The 16,970-nt window shown below is 38.4% G+C and overlaps 1 protein-coding gene across 1 annotated transcript in view; it reads right to left on the reverse strand.

The window, feature by feature from the left end:
- The window catches only part of hmcn1 (hemicentin 1), a 123,876-nt gene that overhangs the window by 59,128 nt on the left and 47,778 nt on the right, over positions 1 to 16,970 (reverse strand). The window contains exons 11-19 of the mRNA XM_052098916.1: positions 15,465 to 15,734; positions 8,109 to 8,250; positions 7,879 to 8,006; positions 7,307 to 7,420; positions 7,068 to 7,226; positions 6,658 to 6,852; positions 6,194 to 6,289; positions 4,447 to 4,574; positions 3,808 to 3,952 (exon numbers count right to left, since the gene is read on the reverse strand). Of these exons, the coding sequence (XP_051954876.1) occupies positions 3,808 to 3,952; positions 4,447 to 4,574; positions 6,194 to 6,289; positions 6,658 to 6,852; positions 7,068 to 7,226; positions 7,307 to 7,420; positions 7,879 to 8,006; positions 8,109 to 8,250; positions 15,465 to 15,734 (1,377 nt within the window). The remainder of the gene's footprint in view (positions 1 to 3,807; positions 3,953 to 4,446; positions 4,575 to 6,193; positions 6,290 to 6,657; positions 6,853 to 7,067; positions 7,227 to 7,306; positions 7,421 to 7,878; positions 8,007 to 8,108; positions 8,251 to 15,464; positions 15,735 to 16,970) is intronic.

A 16,970-nucleotide genomic window follows, 5' to 3' on the forward strand; every position in this document is an offset into this window, starting at 1 on the left:
GCACTGCATAAACTAATGTAGTCTCAGAGAGTTCAACCTAAATGATTTCTATCTGTGAAGGCAGACTGGTGAAGGCAACAGTGATCACATAAAAAAAAAAAAATTGCAGTACATTTTTTATTTCTCTGCAGAAGTTCTCAGCTCAGACTGCTGGTTCTGTTTTTAATTCTCACAAGTGAAAAGAATGAATGATGAAGGCATCTGCTTTAGGGGGAAGATAGAACTAAAGGCTTATTGTATACAGTACAGTCATGGAAGGGAGGAGGCAGAGGACTGGGCTATGTAATAGAGGTCTGGTTACACAGAAAATAAATCCTTTACAACAGGACTGATTATGCATGGTTTTTTGAAATACAGATCTGATCAAAACTGGAAGTCTGTTTTGGGAAGCGTAATCCTGCATGATGTCATTTTTTAAGACCGGTCTGATTTTTACAAGCTTGCTTTTATTGACTGGTTTGGTTTTTCATTCCATAATTCCCCTGGGACAAGTCTGATTGTACATAGTCCCGTAGAGCCTAACTTTTGAATATCAGCATAAAGTCTCAACTTTTTAAGCTTTTTCTGGCACAGCCAGAACCGCAATGTGTAGCCAACCACATTCCTTGAGTGCAAAGTGGATAAAAGTCTAATCTAGGGTATCTTGTCTACTTGCAATTAAGAATTAATTCTCAATTAAGAATTGCAAGTAGAGGTCTGATTCTAGAATAATCAAAATCTTTCAGAACAGGTCTGATCCGAGATCTGATTTATACAGTATTAGGGCTGCACAATTAATTGAAAAACAAATTGCCACGACTACGTAATTGTGAAAACAGATGATTTTAGCATTCAATTTAAGTCTGCACCTGTTGCGCCAATGGTTTCTATTAACAATGTGTTTTTGCAGTGGTTGAGTATTTTAAAGATGGCTCTACACTAGCTGATTTTTCCAATGATATGCAGGTGTTAGCCTCATTAACATAATCACTGGCCAGGTAGAGGGAGACAGAGTGCCCATTAGCACCTCTCAGTGTGAGGTGTTAATCACTTGACTGTCTGGGCTTAATGCCTTGAAACACTGAAAATGCAAATCCGGCTTGCTTGAAATTATCACTGGTTGTGGGTGGAGCAGGAAAGCGCACGTGGACGGTGCATTTGGAGAAGTTTAGCATGTACAGTATGTTTGTATGACATATCTCATATGTCATATCATGACAGACCATTAAAAGAAAAAAGTGGTCAGAGATCGCTGTACATAGTAAGGAATCGTTTAAATATACAATAATGATTATAAGTTGCCAGGTTGTAATTAATATTTATACTGCTGATGCAGTGATAAAGCACAGAACAAAGTCAAAGGCAGTTCTGGAGGCAAGGGCATGGTTGAGCATTGTCTGGATATAGAGTAAGTGGTAAGGGTTCTCATCTGAGATGAATTGCTTGTAATTGCTTGTTTCTGTGTTCACAGTGAGAGACGGGGGAAACAAAAGGGCCAGTCCTCAGAGTGTGAGAGAGGGAGAGCCCAGCTGAGAAGCTATTGGTGTGTTGGCTGCTTCCGTTGAATTGAAGCTGCATCGTTACGTTTGAGCGAACTTACTTTATTTTGTATATCAATAAAAGTGACATTCCTGAGTTGGAATCGCCATCTGCCGCTTCATTTCTTTGAACCCGATACACTGGTGCCGAAACCTGGGAGGGTGAGGGATGCGCTGTCGTGGAGTCATCGCCACTGGCGTCCACCAGGGAATGGAGGAGTCACTGCCATCCGTCAGGGAATGGAGGAGTCGCTGCAGTCCACCGGGAGCCGGAGGAACTGCTGCCATCCACAAGGAAGCAGAGGAGCCATTGCCGTCTGCCAGGGGACAGAGGATTCGCTGCTGTCCACCAGGGGAGGAGCGTCTGTCGTCCGCCAGGGGGCGAAGGAGTGGCAGAGGACCAGGCGAACCAATTTCTCTCTCTCTCTCTCTCTCTCTCTCTCTATGTCTCTCCCCTGGCTCTTTCCTTCTCCCCTCTCCCTCCCCTAATCTCTCCAATGGTCCAAAGAGGTGGGGAGGACCTGCTGGCGAAGGGTGGCTGGAATGGGTGACATTTCCCCTCTAGGAAGGGAGTGGAGGGGAGTTCATCAAGCCAGAGGTTTGCCCAAGGAGTGACAAGGAGGAGGGCATGGCCGGGCCGTGAGGACGCACGCCTGGCACTGAATCGTCCTAATCTGCCGGGAGGGGGATAAGGACGAGCCGGAGACACCAGTTAGAGAGAGAGAGAGACGCATGAAGCTGTGTGTGTGCATCTTTGTTTGTTTTGCAGTTTGGTGTGTTTGAGTTCTGTTTGATTCAAGTTTTATGTTTACTGTTCAGCTGGTTCCTGCCTCCTTGCCCATCTTGTGAATTCGTTACAGCAGTCATAAAGTGTGACACCTTCCCTCTGTTTTTAAACATAAATGTGACAGGCTCACTGACTAGAAGGGCTTAAATTAGTCCTCCATTCTGTCAGTAATGACAACTGATTCTAGAGTGCAAAATTTTAAACAGTCTAATGCCCAGATGCTTGCTTTATGTTTCACCTATGTTCGAAGTGGGACAGGAAAATTATTACTGAAGAAACAATCACCTGACACTCTAATAGAAGCTGTTGAATAAAAATAAATAATAAAGGTAAGGTAAGGTACATAACAAATAATTGATTTCTTATGCTGATTAGACAGCTTCATTATTAATGAGACCATTTGTAAGAGTGCAGAACTCTGTGCGGGTCATCAGTGAGCTAGCGCTGAACAACGGGGCTCAAACAGTATAAAACTGCAGTCACTGTATGGCTCATCAATTTCTGTGTACAGTTTATTAAAAATGTACTAACAGTTTCGTTTTATCATGTTAATAAGTAGGCCAATGTGAATTTGATTAATATGAAATAGCAATAAATTAAAAAGCAGTCCAAAGCTTGTTTTGGTGGTGTATCCAACATAATATAGCATGAATGGCATTTAATGAATCACCGTCATTGTTATTGCGTCTGCTCTAATAAGATCCATTTGCATTCCAGCTGCTATTGGTAAATTACATATTTTCAGAATCACACAAACTCAGATTGCAAAGATGGTTGTTTTTTAATATTTTCAAATATATTCTAACAATGATCTTACATGAACAAGATCACCACTGAAGATTTAAAGGGATGAATGGGCACATATCTCGCCACCACAGCGCTTACTGAACGCAGCACGTTACTTTGAACGTTAAATATATTATTTTATTTACTGCACAAGAACCAATAATTTAAGAGGTAAATACACATATTGCTTATCTGATGGTAGTTTTTGATAATTATGCCACCTTTCTCAAGCTTTAGAGGTGTGTAAAACATGTGGGGATGTATATTCATCAACCTGCTACATGTCACACAGGCATATAGAATCAAGTAAAAACTGGTTTTGTCAATAGTTCAGAAAGAACCTACATATATTTCTTCTATAGCAAAGATATCCCTTTAAAATAACTTTTATTAGGCCAGACATTAACAAACATTATTAGAATATTCAATGCTTAAAAGATGCTTAAAAGAAACTGGAGCGCAGCTCATATCCACCATTGAAATCTACTACTCTGAAGAACAATGCAGTTGCCAATTTTGTGACGTAAATTGATTAAACTTTTAATCAACATTCATAATCGTGATTTCAATATCAAGGGCAATAATCAACAATTATGGATTATAATTTTTGTCATAATAGTGCAGCCCTATACAGTGTGTAGTTCAGGTTGGATTTTGCTTATAGTAAACTGTGACAGAATTACAGCAGTGTGTGTCTGTTTTTGTCTTATATCTTACCATACACGTTAAGTATGGTGGTGTGGTTGCTGGATCCCACCACGTTTTCAGCCAAACAGGTGTATTGTCCTCCATCCTGCTGACTGACCTGTTCTATATGTAGACTACCATCACTTCTCACAGTCACATATGGACTTGATGTAACCTGTCACATGGTCAAACAAATGTACAGTCACATTTAATCACAATCACGTTGAAACATTTGATTGTTCATGACTACTTACAGACAACATGAAAGACATTCACAGAGCAGTTAACTTGCATAAATGATGTACTGTATATCCAAGCAAAACTAAAATGTTTTAGATAATGTAGAGTAGGGTGGGAAATAAAGGAAGGTGGTACTTGATTTTATCCATCAGGATTGCAAAATAAGGCTAGTTAATAATATGTTCCCTGCCAGAACAACCTTGATTATGTCAGAGACAAGATTCTGCCATTTCAGACACAGAGAAAGTCTTTAAATTGTTTTATTAAAAAATATGAATAAAGATTTTTTTTTTTTTTTTGAACCGTGCACGAAACAAGGGGCATTTATCAAACAAGTTAATAGGGTGAACTTGAAATTCAATTTGTTTTTAAGAACATTATTGGTCATATTTAATTAGAGTATTAGTGTGTGAGGATGTGTAAACTCACCAAGCCATTGTCATGCAGCCAATGTCTCTCAGGAAGAGGGTTTCCAGCCAGTAACACACAGGGCAGAGTGACCTGCTGGTACTCTATCACATTGGCCAATGTGGGGCTCAGCGCTATCACAGGTGATACTGCACACACATATATGCACACACAAGAGTTTAAATGGCAATATCTACAGTTGTATGGAAATTAAAAGTTGTAAGCTCTGTATATACTGTGCATACAGCTCAGTGAAATATAGCTTTTTAGCTGACAGCTGTAGAAGTCAAACAAATCACTCCGTCGCTTTGAATGGTGTGAGAATGCTGCAATTTCGAAGTGACAGATAGTTTCTATATGGTGTCCAGACACAAGTCCACCCATCACACATACCATTCTGACAGCAAAGGAGCCATTCACACCAAAACCTCTATTACTGAGGTATTATGCATTCTCTTAAACTTTATCTTCAGGAAAAGTAACAGATATTGGAATAACTGCTTTTCAATACTGGAACTGATTGTTTGTAGTAAGATTGTTTGATTAAATCAAGAACAGTGGAGTCAAGTCTCCACTGGAAATACTGACACTGAAAACTCAGTGGACTAACCGCACCTCTGGTGTTTTGCTTTTTGAGTTTCCATAGATACCTTGGAATACACATAAAAAGTGTAATTTGGGTATTAGGGCTCAGCAAAGGGGACAGCTGAGACACATTACACTCACTCACACAGAGAGATATGCCATATACATATGTGACGAGGAGGGGGGCGTGGCCGGGCCGAGATGGTGCACGCCCGGCACTGAGTTGCCCAATCAGCGGGAGAGAGATAAAAGGAGGTGCCAGGGATGCCAGAGAGAGAGAGAGAAAGTGAGATGCAAGCAGCCGTTTTCGTGTGTGCGCGCTTTTGTTTATGTTAAGTCTCAGTCAGTGTTTTATTAAAAGTCTGTTGATTGTTATCTGGTTCCTGCTTCCTCATTTCCCAAACAAGTAGAGATCTGTTACAACATATAAAAATGCAAGCATGCAGACACTAAAGGTCTCTCACACAGTGTGTACTTTACAATGACAAAACCAACTGACTCTTGATGAGATTTTTTTGTTGATACTAACAGCTCAAATCAGGTAAAAAAATCAGAGACGCAGGACACTTTAGCTAGAGAAATGGACCATCAGCCACTGCCCGGTCTACAACACTTTGATCAAAAACAAAACTATGAAAGAAGCCTTAATGCCTTTGATTCTCTGAGGGCAAAGCTGACACCTATTCAAGCAGGCATGTATGAAATAAGAGCTTTTTCAAATACAAAAACACATGCTCCGATCTAACATTTAAAATGTAATTAAACAACCTCAAATCAAAACGTAATCTAAACACTAAGGTACAGACACTACAATTGACATGTATTATGGATGTTTTAATGCCCTGCATGGATTTTGTGCAGTATATCCCCATCTGCAGAGAATGTATTGAATTTTACTTTGTGTTGACCTTGTGTTAAAGCAGCCTTTCTCTCTTAACTGGAAAAACATGTACCCCTGAGCCTTATACATTCATATGTTCTCAAACACATTGAGCGTCTTTCAAACTCATGCTTTTCGGCATTAAGCCAAAAAAAATGTGCATGTGACTAAGATGACGGAAGTACAAAACAATTAATATTCCACACCACCTTCTTGCTTCAAGTGTTCTGCTGACAGAGGGATCAGTATAAACTTGAAACATTATACAGCATTTATGAGTGAAGAACCTCTCAGATGTCTTACCTAGTCCAGTAACAGTGACTTTGGCCATGGTCTGGATTCTTCCAAAATTGTTTTGAGCTTCACATACGTAGGTGGTCTCATCGTCTACCCAAAGGTCTAAAATGCAAAGGACAAAAAAAGATATTAACCTTTGCGACCTGTAAAATACAGATAAATATCTTGAAATACATAAGAAAAGGCCTGTTCACACCAATTCAGATGCAATTGAAGCGACATGAAAGCATAAAATATTTTCAAACAATAAATATAAGTAAATTATTCACAGCAAGTCTGATGCTGAATTTTGGTTATTCTCAAAAAAACAAACATATAAACCAAAACTAAGTTCCGAACAATTAAGAAACTTTACCTGAGATGCATTGTTTCAGTTTAAATTAAATTGCATTTTAAATAATATTATTTTAATTACATTAAAATGGAGTGTGAACAGGCCTAAAGAGAGATAGAAAGAGAAAGACACTGACTAGTGATGAAAAGGTCCCCATCACTTTTTTGAGTAACAGTACTGGGACCATGGTGCTGAGAGAGGAGAGCGCCATTGTCCTCTCGTCTCCAGGAGAGCTGAGGTTCTGGGTGACCCTGGGCGTGACATGGTAAGGTAATATTTGTGCCGATATCAGCAGCAAGATCAGAAGGCTTTCGTGTGAACTGAGGGGCAGCTGTGGAATACAGGTGAAAGACCAAAAGCTTTATTTGTAAGATGAGATGACTCATATTAGGATTTTATTTATCCATAGTTTTATTTGTTTCTTTTCCAAACTGAAAAAAATACAAATATTTTTTTTTTTCAATAAATCATCCATCAGTAGGTTTGGGAATCCTTCAAATAATTATCTAATTTATTTTAGATGTGTGGTGTATAAAATATCCTTACAGCCCACATCCAGCTTGATGTACCCCTGTGCAGAGCCGGCTGAGTTAACAGCCACACATGTGTACTCTCCTGCATATGTGTCCTTAGTCTGCTGAATGTTCAGAGTACCAAGCTGAGGGTCCATACTCCAAAATGCAGATGGCCTCAGCAGTACATTACCTAAAGATCAAACATACATTAGGTTTGATGGTATCAATCAATACAGAATTAGTTTAAAGAAGATAATTTGACCAGCTGACCTTTGTACCACAGGATGTCAGGCTTTGGAATTCCTGTGACCCTGCACTCCATAATGACTGTCTGTCCTAGACCAGTCAGCAGCTCAGAGTGAGGGACTGTCACCTGTGGAGATTCTATAGAAGAACAAAGATCACAGGGTGCATAATTAAAGACTAGTGTAGAACTACAGGGTGTTACTCTATATGTCAGATTTCACAATGATTTACAGTATTTTTGCAGATTGTTTGACTGAGTTTATAGTTTAGCAGAAAAAATAACTCTTTGTTGCTCTAACTAGCTTCCTTATTTATGTCTGTTGAAGGAATTGTTAATGTCCAATTTGTGAACAAATCTTATAAGGACTTAGAACATAGCACATTAGTCATTTTAACCACTTCTTTGATACTTCAATGGTGCTTTTGCATCCTTTACAAAGCTTGAAAGATCCAGTCCCCTTTCATTTTAATTGCATGGAAAAGAGCAACCAGTACTTTCTTCAAAATTTCACTTTTGTTTTCCATGGAAGAAAGTCATGTGGTAACCACATTAGGGTGAATAAATGCAAAGTCAAGCTATTGATCTCAGCACTGACCAATGTAGCTGACGATAGCAGTTTGAGTGTCTGTTCCTGCATCATTACTAGCCAAACAGCCATAAGTCCCTGCATCTTTTTGCACTGTGTTCCTGATGACCAGTGTGCCATCAGGGGTCATTCTGTGCCTGGTAACAAGAGCACAACAGGCTAAGAACACAGCACAACCGAGTACAATAATGGAAAACAAATAGAGAGCATCTTCAAACTAAGCTTGGTGTGTTTCTTACCTGCTGGAACTCATAATGAACATATCATTGTGTGTCCACACCACCTTGGGTGAGGGATAGCCTCTGGCTGTACACCTGATCCAAACCTCTTGACCAGTTTGAAACGTCTGGTTCCGCGGATCCACCATCGCCATTGGTGGTTCTGGTGTGAAAACAGTTTGATTACAGTGTTGAATACCATACCCAAATTGTTCATCAAGTTACGTTGCTAATATCAAGCATAAATTTAACCTTATAATAATAATATAATACATTTTATTTGTAATGCGCCTTTCGCAGACTCAAAGTGCTACAGCATGTACAGAACAAAATATATATAGAAGTATCAAAAAAGAAAAAAATACATTAAAAAAAAATAATAAAATAAAGAAAACAATTATAATACAAATTGAAAACTTGATTAAAAAGAATTTAAACCTTGTTTAAATCCATAACCCAAAGTATGAACTGAGTCAGCAACTCTCTAGTAACCACCCAGATCACCCTAGCAACAGCATAAACACTAAAACCAACTGAGCAACCACAAAGCAATGCCCCTGCAATCCCCCACAACACCCAAGCATTGTGGCAGCAATTTTGCATGGGCAAGCACTTTCATGAAAATAATTATATTCATAGACAAATATTTGTATGTGACTTAAGTCATTAGTGATTGTAATCTTAATTACAAACATGAACACACAACTCTAATATGTTCATATGTCTCCACAATACCCTTTTAAAAATGTCCTGCTTTACACCCATGATAAGATTCTTGCTCCAGACAGACTCATTTCACAGCAAATCTCCCATCATTCCTTCTCCTTTTTGCACAACCACTAAAGTGGGATTATTGGTTCCAGATTCTCTCAGCTGTTAAAGTTGAGGGATGTTTCTGATCAATTAATGACGTACAGTCCTTGCTGAATGAAAGTGTTTTCTCACTGTACCTCACTGTCAAAACGACCTACTGAAGCCAATATGATGTGTGTGTACACTGTTCGCTGACCTCAGTCTTTGCCTGTCTCAGATCCCAGCAGAGCAGGATGTGTGACATCATGCCCAGAGAGATGGTTCGCCCCCCAATTTTTTTTAAATAATTTACTCTCCATCATATTGTTCCAAACCTTTTTTGTGGAACACAAAAGGAGATGTTATGAAGAATTTTAGAGACTGACAGCATTAGTCCTCATTCCCTTGTGTTGCACAGAAAAAAAGCAGCATCAACATTCTTCAAAATTTGGACCGCCATGAGGGTGAGCAATGGATGACAGAATCTTTAAGTACAGGATCGCTGAGATATTATGACAGAAATTATAAACTTGAGCATTATTAACAAGGCTATCATGCTCAATGGGGTACAGCCCTTTAGAGGTCTTCTTCAGTTTTGTAAATGTAACATTTAACTGGAGTGAGTGACATAATTTCCAGAACACTAATTTTATGATTAAAGCTCATTCAAAATTAGATCTGAGAGATAAAAAGAGGCTTCTGTGAATACAAGTGTAACTATGCCTGCGCAGGAGAATTGTTGTGTGATGCATGCTCAGGCAGTTAAAGTGTTGTCGTTGAGGTCACTTTGTGTGTAGCATTAAAAGCTGTAATTTTCCCAAGTCTTACTCACTAAAGTGTACTCTAATAGACTCTGTCTGCCTAAGGGCAAAACTTTAACAACTCACTGACGCTATGCCCAATCTACAATTCTTTGCCTGGGGCTAATCTAAGGGTGTGTTCACACTTTTTGGTTCTCTTGGTCCAGACTAAAAAGGAAATTATACATTTAGTCCTAGTTCACTTAGCGTTCACACTGGCATTTTTAACACCGAACCTAAGCTACAAAACAAAAGGCATAAAGATAAGGTCAAAACCTGATTGGACAGATTTTATGATGTGTATTTTGCGACGGAACTTGCCGAACATCCAAAACAATGCTGTACCGAACTGTAATGGGCAATATAGCTCCTATGATGAGAAGAACCAGGTATGCTTGAGGTCAGTATAAGGTAAATTACTTCCTGTTATTCTTCACGGTATCCACGCACAACTCACCACGCGCCCCACCGAGAGCAAGTACCACACATTATAGCGACCACGAGGAGGTTACACCATGTGATTCTACCCTCCCTAATATGGCCAATATGGTTTGCTACTTCTGCCTTTCTTTACAAAGGTGTTGTATTAAGTGAGTGGGACGATGTGACAGACAAAACTAGATCACTCCAATCACGCACATTTGCACTATAGCCAGCTTAGTTGATTATAAGCAGCAGCGATCTTTTGCTTATGTCACTCACTAGCAGATACGTTGTATAATTCTATATTCATGTCGAGTTAACAGGTTAACATAGGTTAAATCTTTAAGTTCAGCAACAACACACTTCCTTTGCTCACTGTGCCCTCACATTAAACACGACAAGCGTCCAATGAGCTGCAGAATGCTGCATAACAGGACAACAAAAATAAACAGTTCTAAGAGTGTAAGTTTGTGTTTGCACTGCAAATATGTTAGCCAATCATAACACAATGGGTGTGCATTTTAAAGTCTTAAAGAGAAAGTATGCAGAAATTGAGCATTTCAGACAGAAGGCCAGAGACATGGTGGAAAAAGGTCATGCAATACTACATTATGCAGTTTTTTTTTTTTTTTTTGCAAAAATCTTTACTAACATTAGATAGTTAGCAAAAAATTCCTTGACATGACCCCATTTACAGATACTGTATATAACTTTTTCATCATGGGTGTGTAAAGTTCTAGACATTCCTTGGTTCTCGGGGCTTGTAGGACACACATGTATTTGTGTTAGAGGGACTGAGGCTGTAAACATTGATTGGAGACTGCAGGTCAAAGTAATGTTGTGTAAGGGATTAGGGCAGATCACTGTGGACTGCCCAGACTTCTCTGTGTCAGCAGTCCCACTTCAAAGGGCTCATAATGACTAATACAGCACTGGAATCCTAGCAGGTGGTGCTTATACACACACACATATGTACAGCATCAGTCCAATGGTGACAGCTGTTTAAAAAGCCAAAGACTGACACACAATAAGTACAAAGTGGCTTAAAGAGCAGAAACAGAACAAAATAGAGGGTAAGGGAAAAGGAAACAGAGAGAGGAAGTGAGACAGAGATATAGACAGACACAGGGACAGAAACAGAAAGATTTGTGTAAATAGTAAAACAGGCATTGTTTTTATTTTTTATTACTATTTTAACTGAATCAATTTTAGTTAAAAAAAAATTATTAGTAGTATTAATTTCAATGTACTTAATTTCATTTTCAGTTTTTTCATACATGTGCACAAATGTATATAAAGTTACTAATGCTTTGGCAATGTTTTTTTTTTGGTAAAGCTTTTTTTTTTTTACCATTTTAATAAAGCTACTTGAATCTTGAGAGACAGAGACAAAGACAGACAGATAGAGAGAGAGAGACAGGGAAAAACAGAGGCAGAGCCAGAGAGAAGTGGGACGCAGGGAAAACCCGTTCTTCAGGCCTTTGGAAAGAATGTTCTGGAAAAATAAAAGACTCATCAGTCAGCAATGAGGTAAAACTATGCAGTAAATGTCACTCCCGCTCTCCAGGTTATAAACTCAAACCCAGCCCTACTGGGACTCTCAGGGGCTTGACACATTTTATCATGATAAAGGACAGACTTATGTCACATCTATCCATCTAACTCCATTCATCATACTTTCAAATCTCAACAGCTTTTTACTAATCCACAACAGTTGAGCATGACTAACTTACAAATTACTTTACTATGAGAAACAGAAGACAAGCCATGATTCTGTAACTAATATCTCATGACCCTTTAGAATCTCAACCAGACTGAGACATGTCTTTGTATAAGCCCTGCATTTTGAGGTTCAACTTTTGGTTTAACAGCTTATCCCAGAAATTGATAGTGGTTGCTTTTTTATTGTTCATGAGACCTCAGGGTTTAGACAAATAGCCAAAAATGCAGATCTGAAAATGGCTTGGAAGGTATATATATATATATATATATATATATATATACATATACATATACATATACATATAAATATACATATACATATACACACACACACACACCTATGAGGCAATTGATAACATAAAATAAAAGTAGCAACAATGTTAAAAAGGATAGCATGATCCTTATCATTTGGGCCTCATCATATTGATATGAAGAGTTCATATTGAAATCTCTTTCTTTTGATGTTAGTTTTTTGGCAAATGGGAGTGCACAGTATGATACATTGTTGAGATTCCTTCTGAAACTCTAAAGAAGACACATGTGATATTACAGGGATCTTTTTTCGAAGGAGACAAAGCTGAGAAGCAGATGGAAACTTTTTTTCCTTTGCCCTCCATGTCATCTCTTTGGAGAAACAATTGAGATATGTAAGAGGTCACAGTTGAGATTTTTCTTTCCTATGGGATGACTATTTTCCCCATTGAGAGAAAGCACAATGCTTTAACAGACATAGTGCTGAGTAGTTTCTTTCACAGTGTTCCTAATTTCATGTAAGAGAAGTGTATCTTGAAACAACAATGGAAACTACAGGAACTAAAACAGTGAGCAAGCCCAGTGTAAATCACTTTCACAAGTGTTATAAAATATTGCAGTGAAATATTACAGCAAGGTAGCAATGAAATCATATTTTGTGTTAGAGAGGAATAAGAAAATGAGCTGCTGAGAGACATGTGGCACTTTCTATGCATGCATTACAAGAGCTCCTAGTACCTAGTAATTTAAACATACTTTGTGGAAAAGAAATGTGGTCATTAATTAAAACGTGAACTGTTTTTGACCTTTGATGTAATAATAACAATTGGTACAATAAAAATGAATACAAATTTAATTATAAAACAGATAGCTCTGGCTAAAAAAATCTGATTCGATGAGCCATGTTTAAAGTCCTTTTTGATCGGTATCAGGGGTGTAAAGTAACGAATTACAAATACTCACGTTACTGTAACTAAGTAGTTTTTCCCAGGAATTGAAACTACATAAAAATTATTTTTAAGTAGTTTTAAATTTGTATACTTTTACTTTTACTTGAGTACATTAAGCTCTGTAACTGTACTTTTAACGCACTATTTTCCCACCGTCTGTGTTCAGTACTTTCCTGTCCTGATTTAATTTTTATCCATCAACGTGATTGGCCAGGGAGAGTCTCGTGACTCCCATCAAATTAAATCACTTGAACGGCAACTTGAACGGCAGCTGAAGATCTGGCACCAACTGTTATGGATGTGGAGGATTTCTCAAACACAGTTCAACACCTGAACATCACAGCTGCGCCTAAAAGGGATTTTCGCAGTGAAAAAGGCCAATAGCTTGACTGTGTAATATGAGTTTAACTTGCTCAAGCTAGATATCAGTGTCTATAATATAGCCTGTAAATAGGATATCTATCACTGAGATTATTGGGTTGATGTGAGAGATTAAGATCTTCGTTTATCTGAAAAAAAAGAAGATATCGATGATAAACTTTTGAGTATTTTCTATACTTAACCTTTGTTCTACATCTAGAACAGGGGTTTTCATTACATCGATCATGATACCAAGACAAACACTGGTTGGTAGATCTAGATAAAATATAAAAGATTGAATTTGTATTTCCTGATGTCTGTAGCTGAGTGCTGTTTGATTGACAGGTGGCTAATGTTTGTGCGCTAATGTGGGTATGTGACTAAACGATCAAATACACTTTATAATTCCACCAATACCCCCGTCTTGATGAGGCATTAATGTAAACGCAGTCGGTTTGGTCTAAAGTGTACGTAAACATTGGGACAAAAAGCATATTTGTATCAAAATGTTGGACTTGAAGTGTACAGTACATGTAACCGACTTGAGCACTGTCTAGTAGGCTATGTCATATAAAAGGCTATTAATCAAACAACAATATCAAGGAAACGAGAAAATTACTCACTGTTTTTTGCTGAATAACTTGAGTAGCTTTAAAGGTATTAATGTAATAGAATGAAACAGTGACATTTTTAATAATATTTTTAAATAATAGTGTATTTTTTTATAATAACAACCCCTGATGTATTACCAACCCCTGATGTAGAGAGTGAATTAATTTGTATAATAAATAACCAGGAAAGTAGAGATGATAATATAATTTATAATTATGCTTAATATAGCCTAAATATAGCCTTTATCAAGTTTTTCTAATGTCTGACAGAAAAGTATCAACCTTTGTAGAGCAATACTACAGGCAGATCATTCCAAAATTGGGCATCATGCATTAGAATGAGAACACAACAATTGCTGGGCTTAACAAAATACAAGAACTAAATCAATGTGTAACATTGTATCTCAAAAGGAGGACAATCCACCCCAATGTGCTACTTAAAAAAAATTGTTTTCTCATCATTTACTCACCTTCATACCATCCCATATGTGTATGACTCTCTTTCTTCAGAACACAAATTAAGATTTTTAGAATAATATTTTAGCAATGGAGGTATGCTGACATTTGCTTGCATTGAATGAACCAAAAGAGCTGAGATAATCATCTAAAAATCTTTTATTTGTGTTGTGCTGATGAAAGTAATACACATTTTTAATATGGCATAAGGTGAGATGATGAGAGGATTTTCATTTTTGTGTGAATTATTCCTTTAAAGCCCAATGTGGCCCCTGTACCAAACAACTGCTCTACTGCCTCTATTGTGCGGGGCATGACGCGCCGTGACCCTGCTTATTAGTGGTTATTTTTTTGCATTCCTTGCATTGTTTTGAACATGTTTTATGTGCAACAATATCTCTCTCAGTCTGCATTAAGGGAAATTTAGACCATACATATAAACTGATTTTAATGTAATCGTTTCATACATTATGATATTGAAAATAACTTTTTCCTCTTAATTTCTGTAATTATGTTGCCCTTTTATTTATTGTGTTAACAGTATCATAGATAAGTTATGTATTTTAAAAGTTGTCAATCACAAACAACTATAAAATACCTTTTTTTTTATTCGTTCTGGCAAACAGCCATAAAAGGGAATGTAAATTACGGTATGTGTGCTACATTTTTAAATTGCAGCATCAAGTTTTTATTATAAAGGGGCATAGCTTTCGCAACCCAGTACTCAATACTCACTACTCATGAGTACTTTTAAATGAGCTACTCTTTTACTCTTGAGTAGTTTTTAGGACAGGTACTCTACTCAAACTACATTTTTAAAGAAGTAACAGTAATTTTACTTGAGTATTATTTTTCCACCCCTGATCGGTATACTTTGCTCCGCTTTGTGTCATGCCAAACAACACCACTTAACCATGGTAAATTCAATGAAATACACAGCCTCTTGAGCTAATTGCTTAAATAATAACACAAAAATACACACAGACACAAGTTCAATAGACATACGCTTACCTTGCACACTGAGGTAGACACGTGAGGCAGAAATTCCACCCTCATTAGCTGCAATGCAGGTGTACCAGCCAACATCATCAGGAGTGACCCGTTGGATTTCCAAGGACAGGTTGGCGGTGACCCGCATGCGTTGGTCCAATCTGGCATCCACATCTCCACGTTGCCAGGTCAAGTTAAAGCGCACTGTGCTGGCTACAAGACATGTCAGAACCACGTTTGCATCAGGAGGCATTGTTGCATTATAGGGCACTGTGATAGCTGGAGGAGGCTCTGCACAAATACAAAGACAATAATGAGTCAAAGAGAATAATGTGTGGCATGGTTATAAATCATGTGTCATACTATATGTACAAAATGCTTTCAGTGTTTATTCAGAAGCAAATGATGTCAACAGCCTAATCTGTGACATCTGAATCAGTTCATCTTCAGAAAATTATTTCTCAGGTATCTCTGAGTTCTCATAAGGTCTTTGGATGTCTGTGAACTTTGCGAATCTGACAGTTTGTGCAATGAGTGTGCAATGTGAAGGGAAATGGGGAGGGTGTTGACAGATGTGTGGATTAGGGCATAAGCGGGGAATTTATACAGAAACACATACATTTCATAAGGGAGGCTCTTTCTGTCACTCTGCTAATCAACCAGTGTCCCTATGACAGCACAGCCAGGGAAATAGTTCAGCCATGGATAAATAGAAAATGGGACATTGAAAATTAGTTTCCATTCATTAATTCTTTCCTCTACGTTCAATATTAGATAACAATACGTAGGCCTTCACCCTTCAATATCTCATGCCTGATCTTCTCTCAACCAAACTGACCCAGCTCTCCATGCCAACCACAATATGTTGGTGGATCAACAGCTTTCTGAAAGATAGCCAGCAGCTAGTGAGACTGGGGAAAAATCACATCCAGGACATTCACTATTAGCAATGGTGCTCCTCAGGCATGCGTTCTCTCTCCACTGCTCTTCTCCTTGTACATGAATGACTGCACTGCAAAAGACCCCTCTGTCAAGCTACTTAAGTTTGCAGATGACACCATGGTCATTAGCCTCATCCGCAACAGTGACAATTCTGAATACAGATGGGAGGTTGAACAGCTAGCTGTCTGGTGTGGTCACAACAACCTCGAGCTGAATTCGCTCAAGACAGTGGTGATGATCGTGGACTTCAGGAGAAATACCGCACCAACACCATCATGAACAACACTGTGGCAGCAGTGGAGTCATCCAGGTTTCTGGGCTCTACCATCTCTCAGGAACTGAAGTGGGACACCCACATAGACTCCATTTTGAAGAAGGCTTTGCCAGCTGAGGAAGTTCAACCTGCCACTGGAGCTGCTGACTCAGTTCTACTCCGCTGTCATTGAGTCTGTCCTGTGTACATCTACAACTGTCTGGTTTGGTTCAGCCACCAAAGGAACCAGACAAAAGGAAACTACAATGTACAGCCAGGACTTCTGAGAGGATTATTGGTGCCCCCCTGCCCACCCTCCAAGACCTGTATGT

Source organism: Xyrauchen texanus, chromosome 30 (assembly GCF_025860055.1).
Source record: "Xyrauchen texanus isolate HMW12.3.18 chromosome 30, RBS_HiC_50CHRs, whole genome shotgun sequence".
In the NCBI taxonomy this organism is placed as follows: Eukaryota; Metazoa; Chordata; class Actinopteri; order Cypriniformes; family Catostomidae; genus Xyrauchen; species Xyrauchen texanus.